Source organism: Python bivittatus, unplaced genomic scaffold (assembly GCF_059951505.1).
Source record: "Python bivittatus isolate LINGU-HERP-01145 unplaced genomic scaffold, Pbiv_v1 ctg000660_np1212, whole genome shotgun sequence".
Taxonomy (NCBI): domain Eukaryota; kingdom Metazoa; phylum Chordata; class Lepidosauria; order Squamata; family Pythonidae; genus Python; species Python bivittatus.
Window position 1 is genome coordinate 401,608 of NW_028277092.1, and position 21,158 is coordinate 422,765.

Genomic DNA, 21,158 nt, shown 5'->3' on the forward strand with positions numbered 1-21,158 from the left:
TGAGGTAATGCAGTTGTGTCCTCGTCTGAACAAGCTCCCAGAGGGTTCTCTCGCTGCCTTCTTTCCTTCCCGTCCTCCGGATGGAGATCCTTCCAGAGCTGTTGTCCACCAGGCCGGCTGAGACTGCCGGCCACGCTCTGGCCACGACCAGGACTGAGTTGGTGGGGAGAGGAGGAGCAGCCGCCCAGGAGGAGCTTCCCAGTCGCCAGGAGGAGCCGCGGATCCACCCGAGGGTCAGCCCCCCCAGCCCCCCAGAGCACCTTGAGAAAGAATTCGCCCCCGAGAATCAGCACCGCCAACCGCTGCGTAGCAAATGGCCTGCCCAAATATTTCTGGGTTCTCCAGTTAAATCGTATCCGTCGTCATCATCATCGTCGTCATCGTTGTCCTCCTCCTCCTCCTCCTCCTCATCACTACCATGATTTTCTTCAAAAATAACATACATTGCTCCTAAAATAGTTTCTTTCCTCTTTAAATTAAAGTTCGTTTCTCTCCTTTGTTTGTTCCCGCTTCAGATGTCCTTCCCTCCGTGTTTCCTCCGCTCGCTCTCCTTCCCGTTCCCCGGGGCTTCCTCGGCTGCCGCTGTTTTAAGAAAATATCCTGATGGCCTGAGTAGCTGCTGCGTGGCACACCGGGCACTCGGGGTCGCTCCGCTCACAGATCCGCACGGCGCACTCCATGCAGAAGAGGTTGTGCCCGCAGGGGACCAGAGCCGCCGTCACCTCGCTTTCGAAGCACACCATGCACTCCCGGCTGCTCGAGAGGGATGTCCGGGTGGTGGCGGAAGCACCCAATTTGGAAAACCCTTGCAGGGGCTCCCCCTGAGACCTTCTCGGAAGCCCGGAGAGGGGGGGCTCTTGGATGGAGGACGACGGGGAGCGGTGCGAGTTGGGGTGGAGGGCGCCGGCGTTGCTGGAGCGCTGCTTGGAGAAGAGCACGGAAACCGGGTTGGTGTTTTCCTGGCCAGCCCAGAGAGGAGCGCCCGACTCAGGGACTCCGTAATACAGGTCTTGCTTGTTGACCCCGTAGTTAGGGAAGAGGTAACTGTAATTGAAGTCGTTTTGGTCGTTCAGCCGGGGCGTCTCGTAGGCAGGATCCATGGAGCAGTCGCCGATGCACCCGAGGCTGTTCTGGCGGAAGGTGGAGAGGGGTTTGCACCCGGGGGCCGGGGTGTGGACCCGCCAGGCCTCCGAGTAGCGGTTTTCCATGCCGGAGTCCGGGCTGCTGGACAGAAAGTCATTCTCGTTGTTGTACTCTAGGATCTTGCCCGTCCGGACAGCTATGTGGGTCTCGATTTCCTCTCGGGCTCGCTCCACGTTGCCCGGGGCCCCGGTGATCTCAAAGACGGGGTCCCGGTCGCGGCTGGGGGTGATGATGTAGGTGTTGGTCTGCTGCTGGATCCGCTTGATAGTGGCTCCTTTGGGACCCACCACCAAGCCAACCACGCGGTAGGGGACCCGGACCCGGATGGTGACCTGTCCCGGCAAGGTGGGGGCGCTGCCAAAGGCGGGGCCGGCCTTGTTGCGGGAAGCCCGGATCATGGAGAAATGCTCGGCGGCCGAAATGATTTCCCTCCTGGCCATGGCCACATCCTCCCGCCGCCCCGTCACCATGAAGACGGGCTCTTCGCCGCGGACCGGGGTCTTGATGTAAGTGTTGGTCTTCGCTCTCAGAGCTTTGATTTTGCAACCTGTGGGGCAGAGAAGAAACAGAGCGGAAACAAAACTTAATAGCGAGACCCAAATCTGAAGGCTGCAGGGGACATATACGCCCTACATCTCGGACCGCTGCAGGAAAGACGTTTATGAAATGGGGTGTGCGATGGCTAAAGTGGGAAGGCAGCATTTCCTCCTGCTGCTTCCTAACAGTAAGAGCAGTTCGACAGTGACCCCCCCCCCCACTTTGCTGGATGTGTCCAAGCTCAGCCCGGACCCAATTAATCTAGGACAGTGTTTCTCAACCTTGGCCACTTCAAGAAGTGTGGACTTCGACTCCCAGAATTCCCCAGCCAGGTGGCTGGGGAATTCTGGGAGTCGAAGTCCACACATCTAGGAGGATTTTTGCAGTAAGCAAGAGACTCAGGAACTGGGAGTCCCCCAGAAGAAAGCCATATTCAGATGGCAGTTCATGGGATTTATGGCCAGAAGATGGAGTCGGGCTCCCAAATTTTAGCAGGGCCAAGCCAGGAGAGCACAACTTTTTTTCAGTCAGTCCTAGCAATACGAAGCCAGACGCTGTACTCCCAGAAGTGTATGGGGCTTGAGCAAACTCAGCAGGGCCAGGACCAAAGAATATTTTGATTTAGTTGATTTTTCATTTAATTGGCATCACAGGCTAAATGTGCTTAATAGAGTCAATCTCTATTCCACTGGAAAAGTATAGTTTGGCCACAACTTTCTCAGGGTTCCAAGGCCAAGGCCGCTAAGGGGCAGGGGCAGCCCCGTGGTCAGGACAGCAAGCGTTGCTAGTCTGTGGCTGACCCACCATGACCCCCATCCCCTGGGCCAGGGAGGCCTTGCTCCCGTGACCCCTCACGGGCAGCAAGAAGAGGCCTGAAGGTGAGACCTTGACTTTGCTGTACACAGGGCTAGCCTTATTCTGGGCAGCCGCTGGGAAAAGCCGTCCCCCTCGTGCCTTTTGGGAGACAGCTCAGCTGGGAACCACAGACACGCCTGGGCCACGCCCAGCGGGGAAGCACAGCAGCTGGTTCGGGCACGTTTGGGCCACTGTGCTACAGACGTGACCACAGCCCAGCTTTGCCCCAAGCATCCCCAGGCTATTCTATACAAACTAGGATTTCCGCTCCATCCTGTGGCCTACTAAGAGTATACGGACACTCTATATTCTATTCTATTCTATTCTATTCTATTCTATTCTATTCTATTCTATTCTATTCTATTCTATTCTATTCTATTCTATTCTATTCTATTCTATTCTATTCTATGTTCTGTTCTGTTCTGCATTACATTACATTTTTAAGCCTGCCTAACTCTGCAATGACTCTGGGTGGGGCAGTGTAAATATAATCATAAAACACAATTAAAAACCCAAATGTCTGGAAGAAAACCATTCTTGAAAAAGAATCAAATGGGCAGGATCCACCACCCCTTCTAACCCAAGGCCTGGGGAAAGAGCCAGGTTTTCAGGGCCCTTTTAAATATAGATAGCCAGATGTATCTTGTGGGGGATGCTGGGACAGAGAAGGCATGCTTCCTAGGTCCCATCAGGAGACACTGACTGAGGTAAGGGGCCTGGACCGTGCCAACTGTGCCCAGTGGTACAGGCTGAGGAGAAGCCATGGAGGCCGATGGTCCCTTAGATAACCAGGCCCCATGCCATGAAGGCAAGCTTGGCAGGTGATCGTCAGTGGCTCGAGCTGCACCTGGGAGCCCATGGACAGCGGCGCAGCTCGCAGCGCATCATTGTCTGGGCCACTGCTTTCTGGACCACTTGCAGCCTCCGAGCGGTTTCAAAGGCAGCCACACGTAAAGCGCATTGGTGACCAGAGCACGAGTGACCACTGGAAGAGTCTGTGCGAGACGGAGTCGTGCAAAGACAGTCTTAGCCATAGCTCCATGAGAGCCCCAAACCGTGCACCTGTTCTGAAGGGGTACGGCGACGAATGGTGAAATGTCCCTGGTCCCAGGGGGTCCCAAACCCCACTCCCCCTGCCCTGGTCTTACAGTGGGCATGCCTCCAAGCGGGGCACCCTTCCCCTCCACCTCCACCTCCACCTCATTGCCAGGTTGGCCACCTCGGTCCCAGTAGGTAGCCAATGGGGAAGTCTGATTACGTTCTAAGGCGGTGCCTCCAGCAACAGCTGGAGCTCAGGGCCACCGAGGATCTGATGCCCTGGCCTCTAGGGTGAACGCTGAGGACCGGAAAGAGGGACAGGTTTTAACTACCAGACCCATCTTCCGCACGGCTCCTCAGCTTCCCATCCTATCTTCCTCTGCTGGCCATGGCCGCGATGGAACTACCTGCCCTCTCACCCCGCCCCTCAGCTCCCCCCGCCCACCTCAGCGCTCACCCGCGGAAGACCCCCAAGCGTTCCACACTCATCCCCCACACCCCCAACATCCACCCTCCAGCTGCTCCTGCATCTGGCGCTCTGAGGACTGTTCCAGGTGTAGATTCCGGCTCAGGGCTAGCCAGAAGCGCATCACTGTCGGGGGGTGGAGGGGACAGAGCTCTCGCTCTGGGGGTGTTTGCACTAGGGCTGAGTGAATCCCACCAACCCCCAGAGCACCTTTCTCTCCACCGGCCCTCGCCCAGCTGCTCCAGAGGCTGCTCTGGGCAGTCTCCAGGTGGGCCCGCGTCTACAGCCCCTGCGCCTGCCAGAAGCAGCTCCCAAAACCTGGGGAAAAACGCGGCTGCTTTAAATGGTTCAGAAGGAGGTGCTGCATTCGTGCTCCTGCCTCTCTTCCAAGCATTGCCCAGCCTCGTTTATCAACCTGCGTTCCCAATTTGCTGGCATTCGGGGGCCATTCTTGAGACAACCCCCCCCCCGCACTGCCTCTGCCAGCATGCTGGTCCCGCAAAAGGCCATCGGGGAGAAGAGGGATGCAGCGACGCTGGCCGGAGCCGAGGAGAGAAACGAGCTCCCTGGAACGGGTTTCGTGGAACAAAGGGGTCATGGAGACGCAGAGACAAAGGAAGGGGGAGCCCACGCAGGGAGCAGATGGAGGGAAACAAAGTCAAGCCAGAAGCTTAACGAAGAACAAATGTCATTTGCACCAGCCTCTTGGTGCGGGGGGGGGGGGACTAGGAGGGGAGAGTGAGCGAGAACGGGAGTCGGGGGGGTTGTGTGTGTGGATGTGGGCCCCAAAGAGGGGAGAGGATGGAGCCAGGAGAAGGAGAGGCCAGCGGACTGAGCTGGTGCCCCGAATTGAGCAAGGAGGGTGGCAACGGGCGTCCTTCCCTGTACGAATCTCGAGGTGAGCAACTTCGGCAGGACGGCTCCATCCGCCCATCTCATCCTGCAGCTCAGGGGGACCAGAGAAAGTTTTAAGAGACTGGGGCTCCTTCTCCGAACGATTGGTCCCAGGATGCCTGGCGGGGGGACAGGGCAGCTGAATCAGTACACCCTCCATAGCTGCAATCTCTGCTTCGAGGGGATCTGGGGCTCCTTCCCTGCTTCTCGGCCAGAACGCGCTTCCTCCTAGCTACGGGGGGCACGAAGCTGCTTTTCAAGTGTTCAGGCTGAGCTAAATGCAAGTTAGCCCATCTCAGTCAGCTGGCAGAGTGATGGGCCACGGGTGGGGCAACCCTGTAGCCAGCCTGCGGGAGGCATGTGAGCGAAGATGCCGTTGCCTCCAGAGGCTGCCTGGGATTGGCTGGCTCGCATGGCACAGTCTCTGGCGGGGGCACCTCACAGGCAACTTCTCAAGCAGGGCACTGCCTGGAAGTGCCTGGAGTTCCTCCATCCTCAGCAAGTCCCACAATGAATGAAGGAGCAGCCCCTCGGGTCTCCATCTCTCCCAACCCTTAACGCTCAGGAATCTGGTCGTCCAGATTTTCCTTGGTGGAAGGTGTAAAAAGACCCGAGGGCTGGGAGGGCGGGCTTCATCTCAACTGACCGAAGAGGAGAGTTGGGAGATGCTGAACACAGATGCTCCAACTCCCTCCCCAAAAGCAAGCTCTTCTGCAGGTCATAATGTGGAGGAAGAGGAGACAATTGCGAGCTGGAGAACCCCATTTGATAGTCCCCTTCGCAGAATGTCACTTGAAGTACCTCTGCACGGCACCAAGCCACCCCAATTTTCTCTGCTTCCTGGTACCATAATCCAGGTTCCTCACTAGATGCAGAACCTCAGGATTAAAATTCTCCTGGATGCAGCTAAGCCAGGACACTGACAACCGCATAGATGGCTCATAAGCAGCCAGCTACAACTATTTTACCAGCTCGCCCCAATCCATAACAGAGCAAGTAAACATTCTGTTGAGTTTTCTTACATTTTTAAGGATTCTGTGATTGTGGAAGTAGGGAAAGTAGTGGAAATACCTAACGCAATGACCTCTGGTATAAGAACCGAGTTGTTTACGCAGGAACACCCCACTTTTAATCAGTGACATGTAGAAAATGCACACTCGTATCCCTAAACCCTATTTAAAAAACACACCTGCCAAAAAGAAGATTACAAGTTGACATTTATAGACATCATCTGAGAAAAACTGCCCATCAAGGTGCTCAGCGAAAGAGGACAAAGAAAAAGGATTTCTTATTCAGGGAGTTCCGAAATCTGGCATCACAACAGAAAAGAACCTGTCTCTCTTCGGAGAAAGCACAAGCATGGGCCATGTTCTCCCCACCCGAAATCGGCAGGCGAGAAGGACTATGTGGCCTAGACGAGAGACTGAACCAGGTCTTGGGAGGCGCTGTGCGAGGTGCCAAGACAGGGGTGCAGGAGAAGTGGAAGGTGGCACGGAGGAGGCCAAGGAGGCCCACCATTCAAGGGAGCCGTCTATGGAGGAAGGAAGACCGCCCCGAATGCCATTCCCTGGGCCTGCCTACGAATGAGCTGCAGAAGCAGGGAAGGAACTACTGCTGGGATCTCGGAAAGGAAAGTCCACCAGAGGAGCTCACGCACGGCCAGGCGATGATCTGACTCAACCGCTGGGCTGCCTCCAAGCAGCAGAATAGATCGGAGACAGGATCCCAGGCTGCAATCTTGAACAAGTGGGTCAAACATATGAAACCGGCCGTTCACTCACAAATCAGTTGCGATCTAGCTCAGTGTTCTCAACCTCAGCAACTTTGAGATGCGAGGACTCCAACTCCCAGACTTCCCCGGCCACTGGAATTCTGGGAGTTGGAGTCCACGCATCTTAACGTTGCTGAGGTTGAGAAACACTGAGCTAACCGGTGTGGAGTGTCAAGATTACGATCACAAAGAGATTTTTTAAATTTTTTATTTTAGTCATAGGATTTTGCCCTGAGAACCACTCCATGCATCACCGTGCAACAAACCTGGATTTGCTCCCAAGTCAACAGGGAACCAGAGACGGCCCCAGAAAGGTGCTGAGGAGAGCCTCCTGGCATCTGGCTGCCGTTTTGAAGAGCATTACTGACGAGGAATCAAGGCTTCTTTATTGGGCCACACGCAGCCAGGCATTTGAAGTCTTAAATCTGGCTTGTAATGCAGATTGGATTGTACTAATCATCAATATTCCTTTCTGAAAGACAGATATTTGTGCAGAAAAGCACCCCCTTGTGCTGGGGAAGATACAATAACATTTTAAAATTGCCAAAGAGCTGCCAAGCCTGTGCAGTGCCTACCACAATGTTAAATACAGGCTTCTTTTTTTTTTTTTTAAATAAGCAAAGGCTTTTTTAAAATCCCCGTCCTGGAGTGGACCAGCCACTGGTCAGAAATGTGCCCCTGCCCACTGCTGTACCAACACGAAACTGGCATCATCACCCCTGTAGGTAAGAAGCCCTAGATCAGAGTTGAGGGCAAACTGGGGGCGCCCCACCAAGCTGTGCTTCGAGACCTGGTTTCAGGATGCTCTCAGGAAGCAGGGGTGGGGCTCAAGCAGGCCAGAGGGGAGGGGACGGGATCCTGAGACGGACACTGGCTGGCAGGGAGGCCCACAGACCAACGGCAACACGCTTTCCACCTGCCCCAGATTCCCAGCCTGCTGATTCGCAGCTGGAAGGTTCACTGGGGCAGAGACAGCTGTGACGCTGGATTTCTCGGAATGCTCTTCCCCTCGCTGCCCGGAGGAAGAGGCCCTGGGGCTGGCCGTCTGGATGGCAAGGAGAACCGCCCAGCTGCACGGCCAACAGGAAAGCTTCGTTGGCTCCCGCTAATCCTAGGGCATAAAGCTTTTCCTGGGCCTTCTGTGCATCTGCAGGCTCGGAGGCAGGATTTTGCTCCCTGCGGTTCTGCGCCTTCCCTCACAGCCTCCCCCGCGCAGAGCCACATTTTGGGCCCCGATGCCCGACTTGCGCGAGATCGCAGAAGCCAGAAGTACTGCCGAATACGCTGGTTGGGGCAAACAGGCCTCTGTGCGCTCCCGGTCGGCAGAAGCGGAAGCTGACTGCTGAAACAGGCAAACATGGATTCACGGGAGCTGGTTTTTTGCAGTGCCGGGATGCTGCCAGGCTGCAGAATGCTGCTCTTCGTGATTCAGAAACATAACCCTGATGGCGCGTCTAGATCTAGGCAGAATCGCGCCCTTGACTTCTGAAGACAGCAAGCGGCCTCAGTGGCCAAAGTGACTAACCGGTAAAACATTTGCACTATGCAAACGGAGGGCAGGCTGCTTCAGGCCATCTCTTGCCCCCTCTGCAAAGGCCCAGAAGTATCTCCTTTCGGTGGTCTGATGGGCCAGGAAACCCGCAGCTCTACTGTGGTTCACCCCAAATCTCTACACCAACCATCACTGACCTCCCACTATTTGAGACAGGGTGCAGTGACTGGGGGGGGGGGGCAGGGCTGACATTTGGCGGGGGGGCAGAGGCTCAATTAAATAGATGTGCTAAGTCTCGCAGAGGTATCACATACCTGTGTGGCTTACGGATGCATTAAGGAAAGCAAAAACCGTGCCACCAAACTGGGAGTTCTGCTGCCAACTTTCAGCGGTGCAATCTGGAGACTGCAGAAGAGGGGCGGGGCTGCAGACCTCTGCATCTGGGGGTGGCTGACCAACTCGCGCTGCATGCCTGCCCCCCTTTTGCACGTGGCTGCGGCTCAGAGCCCCAGGGAAAAGAGGGCCTGCTCAGCAGCCGTCTTCCCGCCTGGCCCCGGCTTCCGCTGCTGGGCATCTGTCTTCCGGGCACCTCCACTCCCAGCCTTGCTGCTCTGGGTCTCAATCCTGAACTGTCTCCGGCCAACCCTCCCGCCATTTAAAGAGCTCCTCACTCTACCTTCCACCGCTTTACGAAATCGTAGCCAGGCCCCCATCCGTGGGGAACGTTGGCCAGGATGGGGGCTGCCCAGCTCTGCAGTGGCTGCCAAGCAAAGGCAGAAGAGGCTGGTGCGGGCCTCTGCCTCCTCCAGCGCCATGGGAAGTGGGCGCAGGCACACGAGGGCTGCTGCTCCTCCTCCTCAGCCCCTGCCGGGCTGCTCTGCAGACACGGCGACCCTCGCCCCCCCGCGTCCCCCGACCCAGGGCTGCAGCAGCCCCCCCAGAAATCTCCGCCCCGCCATTGCTGCTGTTCAGCCGGGTCACTCCTTCCACTGCTGCGATCGGAGCAGGGGGGGCACCTCCGCTGTGAGATTGCGAGGAGACGGAGGACGCCCGAGAGACCCGGGTGGCGGTGGCCAGTTCACACACTATCCCGGATGGGGCCGAGGCGGGGTCGATGGTGTGCGTCAGGGTGTGGTGCAAGCTGGTCGTGTGGACGAGGCCGCCCTCTTTGAGCCAGACGCGGGTTCCCTCCTTTGAGCAGGCGGGTCCTATCACCCCGCAGTGCCTGGGTGAGCGAGGAGGGTGAGCTTGGCCGAGGGGTGCAAGTCCAACCAGCAGGGCCAGAAAGGGAAGTGGGGCCTGTGTTGCAGATTCCAGTTCAGCGAGCTTGAAGGCAGCCATGGAGGAGAGGAACAGCTGCCACTGCGGGAGACCGTTGCGTGTCAGGGGGCAAGGAGGGCTGAGGAAAAGTCTGGGAAGGATCCATTGCCAGAGATTTTGGAAGCCGGGAGGGCCATCATGGCACATCACCCCCCGCAGGAGCCCGGTCCGGCGGAGGAGGCCACACCGCCTTCCTCCGATGGCCCTCCAGGGTGTACACAAAGGAAGAAAGTGGTTGGCACGCATGGCATGTGATGCGGAAGGAACTCCACCACACCTTGTTGCCCAAAGCTTCAAATGCTAAACCCTTTCTCTACCACAAGGCCCCACGCCTCACTGGCCGACCACGCAGGGGCTCATTCACATATGCAGGGGACCTGCCCTCCCTCGGAGGTTGCTCCTGCCTTCTTCCCATGCCCCAGAGACCAAAAGCGTCACCCCGCTCTCTCCTACAAGGCAGAGGCGCCAGCCGGGTCCATGGAGAGGAAGCTGCTCTCTCGGGGGCATGATTGAGGCTGCGAGCTGCTGCTTCTGGCCGAACAGCCTTCCCCCCCAGCTCTTTCCTTTTCCTCACCCGACCCTTAGGCAGGCGGGCAGGAAGGCTGGCAAACCTTGAACGGGCACAGAGCATACATGGGGCAGAACCAAAGCACAGCCCACGTCAGCACAGCTCGTTTGTGGAACTTGCTGGACCAGGCTGAACGGGAGCTGAGTAATTTCTGCTTTGGCGCACTGCAGAGACCCACGTGTTGATGTACCTGGTTGTGTGCACCAGGCCATTCGGTCGTGTACGTTTGCACATCGCTCATCCTGGGTACATGGATGCTGCATTTTATGAAACTGCGACTAGGCTTTAGCTTACCTTAAAAGGTTGGCGTTACGAGGGAAAAGCGGAGAAGGGAACGCTACCCAAAAGGCGTGGGGACAAGGCTGGGAGCATTTGGAGAAAAGGCAAGAAATTAATGCAGGGGGAATTCTGGGAGTTGAAGTCCACCCATCTTGAGGTTGCCAAGGTTGAGAAACACTGATCTAATGAATAAAGTCATTGCCCTGGCAGTGGGACATGCAGGGTTTGAGGAAGAGTGCAGCTTCTGTCTGTGATGACTATTTGCACATCTGACTCACCACTTCCATTTTGCAGTCATTGCGACTACCTCATCCACTCACTCAGGAATTACAAATGCTGGGCGGGGGGGGGATGTTGGTTCGAGTCCAGCACCTTAACTTCTAGAAAAGAGCTCAAGGCTTATAGCACCCTCCTGTCTGGACGCCATCAGTCCTCCTGGTCCTTGATGTGGGAAAAGCCTTTGCAGCCCCTTAATGGTGCGGGAATTGCACTCTGCACCTGCTCAGGAGCAGTACATGCACCTCGGGAGTAGGAGGCAAGCATGGATGGATCCCAGAGGCAAAATTCAGCCTTCTTTGCAGGCCTCTAAGTGAGCGGATTCCAAACTCTGTGATGAAATGGCATTTGGGTGCCCGGGAGAAGCCATCATGTTTCATCATGTTTTCTCAGAACTGGCCCGCCAGCACTGTGCCCACAACAGGAGAATAATCCTCAACCTCCTCCTGATGGCTCCAATGTAATTTTATTATTAAATAAGAAAGCCATTTCCATATTAACAGCGTTGTCACCTTGAGGCCTAGAAAATTAAGAGAGGCTTGCAAAGGAGCGGATCCTCTTCCTTTTCTCACAGCCGTGCCGGACAGGCGGCGCTGCGCCACCCAGCTCCAGCTCCAGCTCCAGCTCCAGCTCCAGCTCCAGCTCCTACCTGGCCAGAGGGGCAGCTGCAGCGCCCAGGATGCCCCGTCAGGTGGGGACTTGCCCTGAGAATCTGGTGGCTGCAGCTGCTGTTCCATGGTGGTTCATCCTCCTCCTGGACTAATCAAAGTCTTCTGGCACCAGGAGGCTCAAAACCAGCCCTGATAGTGGGACTGTCGGGCCTCCCACTTGATCCTGAGGGGGCCTCCCCTCTGCAGACGAAAACCAGGACAAGACACGGACCTGCAATGCTTGCAGGAGCCCGGGCATCGTTGCCACCATGCGCCCAAGGTAAGATTGCAGCCCCTGCAACCAAAGCCAGGCATGATTTCTGTGCTAAGCATGACCCCATCTGGGTTCCACACAAGGGAATTCAGAAAGATGTTCTCGGACAACCCAAGGAGAGTTGCGCGGCTTCGTAGCGCGTAGAAGGCACGATCAAACGGTGGCAGAGGAGAGGCCAGGGCAGAAGTTTCCCTTGGAGCAGCCCTCGGGGCTCACCAGCCGCCTTCGGAAACGCCAGGGACGGTGCGTGATTCGGCCGCTCTTCCCCTTCTGCTTCTGTCCCCAGCTTCAGACCAACCCACCGCACTCAGTATCCACCCGCCAGGTCTGAAGAGAAAGGACGCGTGGAGGGCTGCGCGCTCCTCCTCCTCCTCTGGAGACTCGTCCAAGGGTGTTTCCAGACAGATGGTTCCTGTGGCTACTAATCAAAAGGCTTTGTGGAGCTTCTAGTCTTCCTCAACAGACTTTTTTTTTAATGAAAAGAAGGAAGGTGGGAGAGTTGCAAGGAAAGATTACGCAAAGCCCTAGGAAGAGGTGGGGGGCTCCCAGCATAAAGGCCTGGTCTGGAAGCACCCCAGGAGCACTGCAAAGCGTTCTGCCTCCAGCTGCCCCTTCGTGGTGGCAGGTGACCAGATAGGCTGGGTTCACAAAACTCACTCAACCCTGAATCCAGGTTAACAAAACACAGCATTATAGGCTATGCCCAAACAGTTTGATGACTCTACACTGTCTATTGGCTCCATGTTTTATTGATTTATTTGTTTGCCAGATTTCTACCCTGCTTTTCCTCCATGACCTCAAGGTGGCATACACAGCAGTCCCTTCTCCTATCTTATGCCCACAGCTCCCCTTGCTAATGGGGCTGCCATGGCGGAGAGTGGATCTGAACCTGGATCCCCTGGGATCAGCGTAAAATCTTCATCACCACACCCCATCCTGATCCAACCCCTCTCCAATGTGAACTCAGCCATTGGCTCAGCAAAACCACGGTTGAAACCTTGCATTTTACAGTTGGCCACTATGATCTTTTTTCTTCTGGTGTAGCAAATTTCGTACTCTGTCCACAAGCAGTGAGGATGGAGCAAAGTAGAGACAAGATTAATAATTAAATAATAGCTAAATAAATGGATCTGGGCAGATGCTTGCACTTAAACTACAAACCTATCCTGCATCTTTCAAAAACTCTGCAATAGAAGAGCCGGGTTGTTTTACTCCACGATAAGGATGCAAGTGGCTTTTGAAAAACACAGAATGCAGATACGTTCCAAGGAAATTGGTCATTCTAATGCTGCCCTTCATGTCAACTGAGTCCACTCTTCCACACCTCTCCATATAAATCCAGGGTGCATGAGAAAATTACAAGTATTTCACACTTAGCATTGCACACTTTTTTGAAGCCGAACTCCATCTTTACCCGTTGTGGTGTAGGGCCCTTTCCTTTGTTCCTCTAGCCCAGGGTGCCAAGCATGGGTGAAAATGCCTGTTCACAGCCATTCAAGGAGAGAAACTGGGTCTTTAATATGCCCCTTTTAGCACATGCAGCTGACCTCCCTAACAGCATCCCTTTTCACAGTCCTTTCCTTGCCTGATGAAGAAAATGACTTACATAAGAAGGATGCAACTAGATGTGAACTGGAATTGGTTCCATAAAAGTCTCTGCTTACTCCTGGGCAAGCTGAATGCTTGTGTTTTTATGTCTTCCCAGGTTTTCTTAATGTCACCTATCCTCTCACTCAAGTCAAGTCACGCCCCCATCCCTTGCTCCCTCTACGTGTGTGTGGACCCCTTGAACATCTGGAGAAAGTCAACCTGGAAACGGGGCTCGGTTCCCTGGGGTGACCCTCATGAACCACACCAGAAAGGCAAAGGAAGGAGGTGCATTTGCAGCCGCGCATTGAGAAAGGGCGGGCAGAACTGAAGGCCAGTTCTCCAAGAGAGACCAATTTCCTCTCACTGGCTTAGACCATAATAAATCTGCAAGGGTGAGATTCTTAGCACATCCGTTTTTTTTTTTGCAGCTGCCGTGAAGCAGGACCATTTTCTGCAGTTCCCCCAAACTCAAGAAAGGTAAATTAAATGGGGCCCAGACTGAAATCATGCTGTCGGAGAGAAGGGATTGGCTGGATTTTCCCAAAACCCCCATCGGCAGGCCCCTTGGGGAACAATGGGGCAGAGAACCCTCTCTTTGTTGCATTCAGGCAGCAGGAGTCCTTTTCAGAACAAGCCTTCCGGGAACTACGTGCGCTCCTAAGAGATGCTGGGCCTTGTCAGGGTTTCTCTCCTGAATTCCTGGCTTTGGGGTAATGCGAAATAGCAACCGTATTCCATGGAAAATTGAATAAGCAGTGCTAGTGCAGTTGTACCGAGAATGTCACTGCTACATATTTATATGAGTTGCGAACAGTGGGAGGAAATTGACTGCCCCCCCCAGCAGCCATTCTTCTCTGCCAGCCCTTTCCAAGTGCACTGCTGTCTACCATGTTGATAACGACCCCTTTGCCTAATGAGTGAGGGTCAGCAGGTAACTCAGCATATGCAAAAAAAGCATCTTTCGTAGTTGTGCACACAGTTCCATTTTTGAGATGGCCTAACATGCGACTTCCTTTTCAAAATAATACCAACAAGAACACTTGTTATCCCCTTGCAAGAACCCAGCCTAATTAGACAAAGACCAGGTTTGTCTTTCGCTGCAATGCACCTTATGAGTTCTTCGCCTGCACCAGTGTGGTGCGCCTGGGCAAAAGAGGATTTCTGTTGGTGGGGCAGTGTGGACAGCGGAAAACAAGGGAAAGAGGAGGAAGCGCGCGCACACGCACACACACACACACAAACACACCCGTCATGGGCTCGTCTGTGTACCTTTTTCTTTTTCAGAGCATGTGAATGAACTCTGAAGTAATTTAGAGCAGAGGAAAACGTCTTTAATCCCCCCGTTTCTGGAGGATTTGCACCCAGATCAGTTGTGGTGCACTAATGCCTCAGAAAGGTGTTGTTCCTGAGGGTCATCTCTGCTGCAGGAGCACAGCTGGTGGGCCTCTGTAGCCTTTTACTCCTTTGTAGGAGAAAAACTGCTGCTAGTTCCATTGTTCTAATATGGTGCCTCTGGATTGAAAAGTCAAACCATTCCAACTTCACTCAAGTTCCTTTTGCACCACAGCATTATTCCCATTCTGAATCCCAGTTTCCTACTTCTTCCCACAGCCCCAGCAGATCCCCCCTTGTCTTCCTGGCGCATATCAATATGGAGCTGCAACCTATTTCCAAAGCTGTTCGTGTGCGTGTATGGGAAAAGGCATTCTTATTTACAACAACAATGGTCTCCCCTTTAAGCAAGGTAACTTTAGCAGTTGCTGGCATTCTTTTATTGAGGGTGGGGCACACAAACTCCACCCCACCCTCCTTCTCAGGTTGCTCCACACTGGGCTATAAGGGGGGTTGAAAACACAAATAGGGGTGGGTGTAATTTTTGCAGCCCTTAGACAGCTGCGGTCTGCCATTCTGCAAGGACAAAGCCTTCGCTGGAAAAGAGGCTGCCGCCTGGGTAAAAAGGGCCGGCGCAGGAACGCGAAGACCCCAACCGCTCCGTGGACCCCCCCATCACATGGTTCTAGAGGAAGTTCTACTCTCGTTAATCTGTTCTTGAATCCTCTGCCGGTTCCAGGCACTTGCCTCCCCCCCCCCATCCGCCGCCGCGAGAGAGTCCGGAGGAGAACCACACCCCCTTTTGCTTCCAGAAAGGCACCCAACAAAAGAGGGGATTTTCTCAGCCTCTTCCACAATCTCCGTAGCACCAGCCCGTGGAAAAGCGCAACCGATTCTCACGACTAAGAGTGTAAGGTTGACAGCAACAAAGGGGGTCCGGAGGGGACTGGACACAATTAAAGTAACAGGCGTGTTTCTACCCAAGCCCTGGCCGAGCGCTTCACGCCGGGCACTTCTTTCCTCGGAACACCCCCCCGCCCCTTCTCCCTCCGTTCGCATCATGTCCCTGCCACAGAGGCGAATAAAACGCCGGAGACGCGTCCCCGCATCCATCCGTGCCCTCCGAGGGAGACAAAGAGAAAGCAACTTTCCCCGATGCAACGGGCTGGGCGCTCCCCGGCACCTTTGCTTGGCTCCGACCGTCCCCGCCTGGCCGGGAAGGGGCTGGCATCGCGGCCCTTGCTGAGAAGGGGCGTCTCGGCTCCGCGCTAGGAGCGATTCCCGGCCGGGAAGGGCCCCACCTCCCGCGCCCACCCCCTGCAGTGGCCATCAGTCACCTTCAGCGGAGGGGGGCAGTGAGCGGGGCCCGAGAAATGGGGCACAAAGCGCAGGTAGCTCCCGCGGGGGGAGCGGGCCGCCGGGGACCGGGGACCGGCTCCCTCGGGGAGGGGGCCGCCGGGGCCCGTCCCCGCCCGCAGGACCAGCCGCGAATGCGCCTCCGCCGGGCAGCGCGACGAGGGCCGGGAAGGGGCGGCCAGGGGGCAGGCCGGGCTTCCGAGGGGCGAGAGGGCCGGCCGGGCGCCCGTGGCGCGCGCGGCACGGAGACGGGGAACGGGAGACCCGGGCGGAGAGGGAGGGAGGGCGGCGGCGCGGGCGAAGCAAGGGCAGCGGCGCGGGAGCGCCCGGAAGACAAGTGCAGCCGCCGCCGGACGGACGCGGCACAAAGGAAGGAAGGCGGGAGCGCACCCAACGGCCGCCGAGGGGGGAGCGGGCGACGCGGGACAAAGGGGCGGCGGCGGGACCGGGCTGGAAGGCGGCAGGCAGGCAGGCAGGCAGGCAAGGGAAGGCGCGACCGCGGCAGGAGAAGCGGCGAGGGGGAGTGGCACTTGGCAGAGCCGGAGCCCAGCGGAGGAGAGACGCGCCGCCTGCCCGCTCGGCCAGCGAGCGCGGAGCCGGGCAGCGGCGGCGGCGGCGGCGGCGGCGGAGACAATGGGCAGCGCGGACGCGGACCCCCCTCGCCCTCGCCCCGGCCCCGGCCCCGGCCCTCGCCCGGCCCGGCCCCCGCGCGCCCCGCCGGCGCTCACCTTGCCTGCCCACGATCTCGGCCACGTGCTCGGAGCTGGGCACCGGGACGCACTCGGTGGTGTTGGAGCTGCTCTTCAGCCGCAGCTCGGCTTCCTTGTACAGCACGCAGAGCTTCCCGGCCTCGGGGGCGCCGGGCGGCGGCGGCGGCGGCGGCGGCGGCGGCGGGATGGCCGCCCCCGAGGAGCCTTTGGGGGCCGGCGGCGGCGGGGGCTGCTGCGGCTGCTGGGCTGAGGCGGGCGGCGGCGGCGGCGGCGGCGGTGGCGGCGGCAGCGGCGCGGGCTGCTGGGGCTGCGGCGGCGGCGGGGGCTGCGCCGGCTGGCTGCCGCTGCTGTCGTGCGCCGCCCCGCCGCCCCCCAAGGCCGAGGCGGCGGCGGCGGCGGCGGAGGGCGCGGCGGCGGCGGCGGCCGAAGGCTCCCCCAAGCCCAGCAGGCAGAGCTGGTCGAGGGCCAGCTGCAGCGCCCGGTCGTCCTCCAGCAGCGCCCTGTCCTTGCTGCTCCCCGGGAAACAGCCCAGGTCCCCGAAGCCCCCGTTCCTTTCCATTATCCCTGACACTACCAGGCTAGGCATGGCTAACAAAGGCTGGGGAGAGAGGGGGGTGGGGGGGCGCGGCGGCGGGATGGCGAGGATGGGGCTGCTCCAGCCTTCGCTGAGGCGGCTGCTGCTGCTGCTGCTACTGCTGCTGGTGGGGTGGGAGGGGAGGGGGCTGGGCGGTGGGGGAGGAGGAGGAGGAGGAGGAGAAGGAGGGGAACAAAGAGCCTGCGAGGAAGGAGGGGGAGGCACAAAGAGGGGGAGCGAGGGGGCCGGGAGGGAAGAGGGAGAGACCCCCGCCCACCTCCCTTCTTCCCCTGCTGGCCGAGCCCCAGCTCCCCGCTCCTTTCGCCTCTGGCGGCTCGAGCTCGCCTCCTCTCCCGGTGCCTTCGCTGAAACCTGATCTTCCTGCCCAACGTGGATCCAGGAGCACAAAGCTCTCCCGCGCGTCCGCCCGCTTTCCTTCCTTCCTTCCTTCCTACCTTCCTTCCTTCCTTCCCTCCTTCCTTCTCTCCTTCCCTTTCTTTTTCTTTCTTCTTTCTTCCTTCCTTCCTTCCTCCCTCCCTCCCTCCCTCCCTTCTTTCTTTCTTTTTTCTTTCTTTCCTTCCTTCTTTCCTTCTGCTCTCGCTGCTCTCCCAGACCCCGCCTGGCAGCGAAGGGGGTGTGGGGATGGAGACCGGGAGAGAGGCGAGTGAGAGCGCGCAGCAGAAGCGGGGAGGGGCGGGGGAGACCCAGCAGAACGGAGAAGCGCCCGCGTCCGCCCGGGTCGGCCAGCCGCCCAGCAAGCCCGCAGGTCCGGCCAGCGGGAGCCCCGGCCCGACGGAGGGCTCGGCCGCGGCAGGAGCAGGCGGGCGGGGGTGCCAGCGAGCTTCTTTTGTTTTAAATTCCCTGGCTGCAGCCTGAAGCTGACACTCAGGAAGAGGCCCGGAGGCTGATGGGGGATGTAGTTTCCAGGGCGGCTCACACACCCCCTTTTCGCTCTCCGGGCGCGAGGAGGGCAGGCGGCTCCGCGGGGCTGTAGGCAGAGACCTGCAGAAGAAAGAGAGGGGGCATGCGTGCGCGGCGGCCCTGCCCTCCTGCCCGCCGCCGGCTTCGGAGCCGGAGCCCGTCCGCGGGAGGACAGGCGGGGTCGGCGAGCATCCTCTGGCCACTCGAGGGTCCTCCTGCCCTTGGAGAGCCCCGTGGAAAATGTTGCCCGGGGCGGGGCGCGGCGGGGGGACCTTGCGGGCCGATCCCGGCCGAGCCCGCCAGCGCCCCTCCGTCCTGGGAGCGCGGGAGCAGTTGCAGCCCCCGAGGGCCACGCGCAGCCCTCCATCCGCGTCCCGGGAGCGCGATCGCCCTGCTTCGATCGAGGTTCACACGAGTCGTGGAGAAAGCCCGGGCAAGCCTTCAGCAGAGGGCCCCTGGCTGGCTCTGGCCTCAGACCAGCACACGGTCCCCCGGAACCCGGTGGATGGGAGTGGCTCCTCCGGCCGGATTCGCCTGGGTGCCCCGGCCTCGGGCAGGGCTGAAGCTGAAAAGTTTGCACCTGGACGTGGGCTCCCGCTGTTTCCCTGGCCTCCTTGGGGCTCCCCGCTCCCCTTCACTCACAGCTCAGGGGTCCACAGCTCAGATGGAAGAGTGTGCTGGCACCAGTAGGCCTGCTCGTTGGCACCTGTGTGTTTGTGTGTGTGCACCTGAGGGATCTGCAGAGGCTTCCAAGCTGAGAGTCCTGGCGCCAAGCTAGATGACTCCATTTTGCCTACTGGTGGGTTCATAAAGCCGGTCTGAACCCAAACCCCAGCTGGCTTAGGGAGTGCGATTTAACACACTGACGGGCCATTTGCAAACAATGTGGGGGGATGTACAAACTTGCATATTTGTTAATCCCTTTTAAATGGTCCAAAATGAATGCATGAAGCACTTTTGAGTATGAAAGTCATTCAACCAGAAGTCAGTTTTTAAAATAAATCTGGTCCTCCAGCTGAAAAAAAATCGCAGTTATTTCTAATGATAGGTCAGGTACTTCACCCTGAAATCTGCCTTTGCTTCTGTTCAGCAGCCACTTAAGGACAGTCCTTGCTCAATCAGGTTTGGGATGTTGCCCTTTCTGATGTTCCAAGTTGCGACCATTTATTATTCTGAGTCAAAACTGAAGCCATTCAGGGCCCACCGAGACACAGAGGCTAATTTCATCCTGTGTCTACACCAGCAGCACTATTAAGGGTCTGAGAGCATCCCACACAACATCAGGAGTTTCTACACCCAATCATCTCCCAGTGTGCATTTGTGTGTGTGTGTGTGAGAGAGAGAGAGAGGCCATCATTTACTAACAATGCCGGTTAAATTCTTCTTAGGACTGTTAGGCCTATCGCCACAGAGCGGAAACATCAGAGACTGTTATAGCCCAATAGCTGTTTCGTGAATGGTCAGCATTCATAAAGTAATTAGCGCTGTCTAGACCTCTACATTCTGCCTTGCCACTCCTTGCCACCCATCATTCCTACCACCAGATGCATATTTCCTCATAATTCAGGGTACCACGAGTGATCCACTGGGCAGCAGTCCACCAAACTTGAGGCTCTCATAAAACTGCTAAGAGGTTAAGGTGCTGCAAAGTCCCTGTTCCAGCTGCAACCAGCTGTGCTGGATGCAGTGTTGCCTAGTCTGAGTTTGCGAAGACCCTGCTACGCAATGGTAGCCAAGAAGGAGAAGGTGCTGCTGCCCATCAGAGCCTCTGCCTTTTAATAAAATGTGTAATCAGCAAAGGGGTCACCGACGCCTTTGGGTTCTGGGCTGAACTCGGCGCAGACAGGACGGGAAAGGGCGTGATACCAGTCTCTGCGGCAGGCCCCTCGCCCTCTCCCAGCCCGTCCAGCCACCCAAAGCCTGCCTGCCTCCCCAACTTCCACCTGATGGGTTTTTCCAGGTCTTGTGATCTGAAGCTGGCTGGCCCCTGGCTGATCCTACCTATAGACCTGCTCCAGCACGTCCCCCGAGTCGTCCCCCCCCGACTTAGCACTGTAGAAAAGATCCCGAAGATCGGAGAGACCCACCCCTGTAGTTTTCTTGACAGCCGTGGGGATCGCCGTTACTTTCTTTGAGGATTTTGTCAGTTTCTTGTCTACAGGAGGTCTGGTGGTCCCCATCCAAATAGTAATGAGGTCTGACCCTGCTTAGGTTTCAGGGACCATCCCAGGGCTGGGCAGGGCCTTTCGCCCGCGGCAACACAGTGCCGCCCTTTGAGCCTTTCCAGAGCTTGGGTGCACCCACTGATCCCTTCCAAAAGCTGCTGTAAGTAAAATTATTAGGCATGTGGAGAATGACCACATCTACTTGTAAAAGGTCAATGAAGTCAGACACAGTTTTTGCCTCGACCTGCCCATTTTCTGGAGCAGCTCCCAGGCACGCTTCTCCAAAAGCCAAGGGGGGCCCTTGGCCTGGAAAAGGCCGGCGCCCCTCCGCTTCATCCCCAGAAGGAATGGGGCCTTCCTGCTGGCATCTGGGGGAAGCAAGGGAGCGAAGCTCTCTCGGATCCAGATTCAGGGTCTTCCTAAGGATCCAAGGAGCCTGGTGTGATTACATCCCACCCCACCCCACCCCACCCGGCTCCCACTGAGGTCTGGGAGGCCCAATTCTCCCGCACAGGGCCTGCTGCAAGTCCCAGGTTGGAGCCCTTGTTAGGATCACCTGCCTGGGGCCCCGTCAGTCGGGACCAGAGGTGGGTTAGCTCTAAGCCGCCCTTCCGCAACTGGTGCCTTCCAAGTATGACGGACCTGAAGTCCCACACCAGTCCGGCTGGGAAAGCGTTATCTAGCATGTCCCGGACTTAATCATGGTCCCAAATAGAAGCTTGACCTAGTCTTCAAAAAGAAACAGATGCTGTGGGCAGAAGCGTGGCTCGCTAAGGCCTAAGGAAATCCGATGAGGTCAACTCCAGCCTCACACCGCCATCTCCACTTTGGGACACTCTTCCAAGACTGCGTGCTGGTGATTGATGGGCATCTCATCTGCATGGCTTTGCACATGTATTGTGAACGAAGGGAGCCTTTTTCATTCTCGTACTTCCCTCCTTTCATAC

General features: G+C 57.3%; 1 protein-coding gene across 1 annotated transcript; it reads right to left on the bottom strand.

Annotated features, from left to right (window-relative positions):
• Positions 1-395: 395 nt before the first annotated feature.
• Positions 396-17,185, bottom strand: MEX3A (mex-3 RNA binding family member A). Its single transcript, XM_088151138.1, has 2 exons — positions 16,570-17,185; positions 396-1,690 (listed from the first exon to the last, which is right to left on the bottom strand). Exons 1-2 carry the CDS (start codon positions 17,135-17,137, stop codon positions 588-590), a joined length of 1,671 nt encoding a protein of 556 aa, XP_088007264.1. The 5' UTR covers positions 17,138-17,185; the 3' UTR covers positions 396-587.
• Positions 17,186-21,158: the final 3,973 nt, after the last annotated feature.

Bases quoted from the DNA above. Each gene is read 5' to 3' on its own strand.
- MEX3A (XM_088151138.1), bottom strand. From the start codon at position 17,137: ATGCCTAGCCTGGTAGTGTCAGGGATAATGGAAAGGAACGGGGGCTTC. The intron at 1,691-16,569 runs GTGAGCGCCGGC...TCTGCCCCACAG, and splicing joins CGAGATCGTGGGCAGGCAAG to GTTGCAAAATCAAAGCTCTG.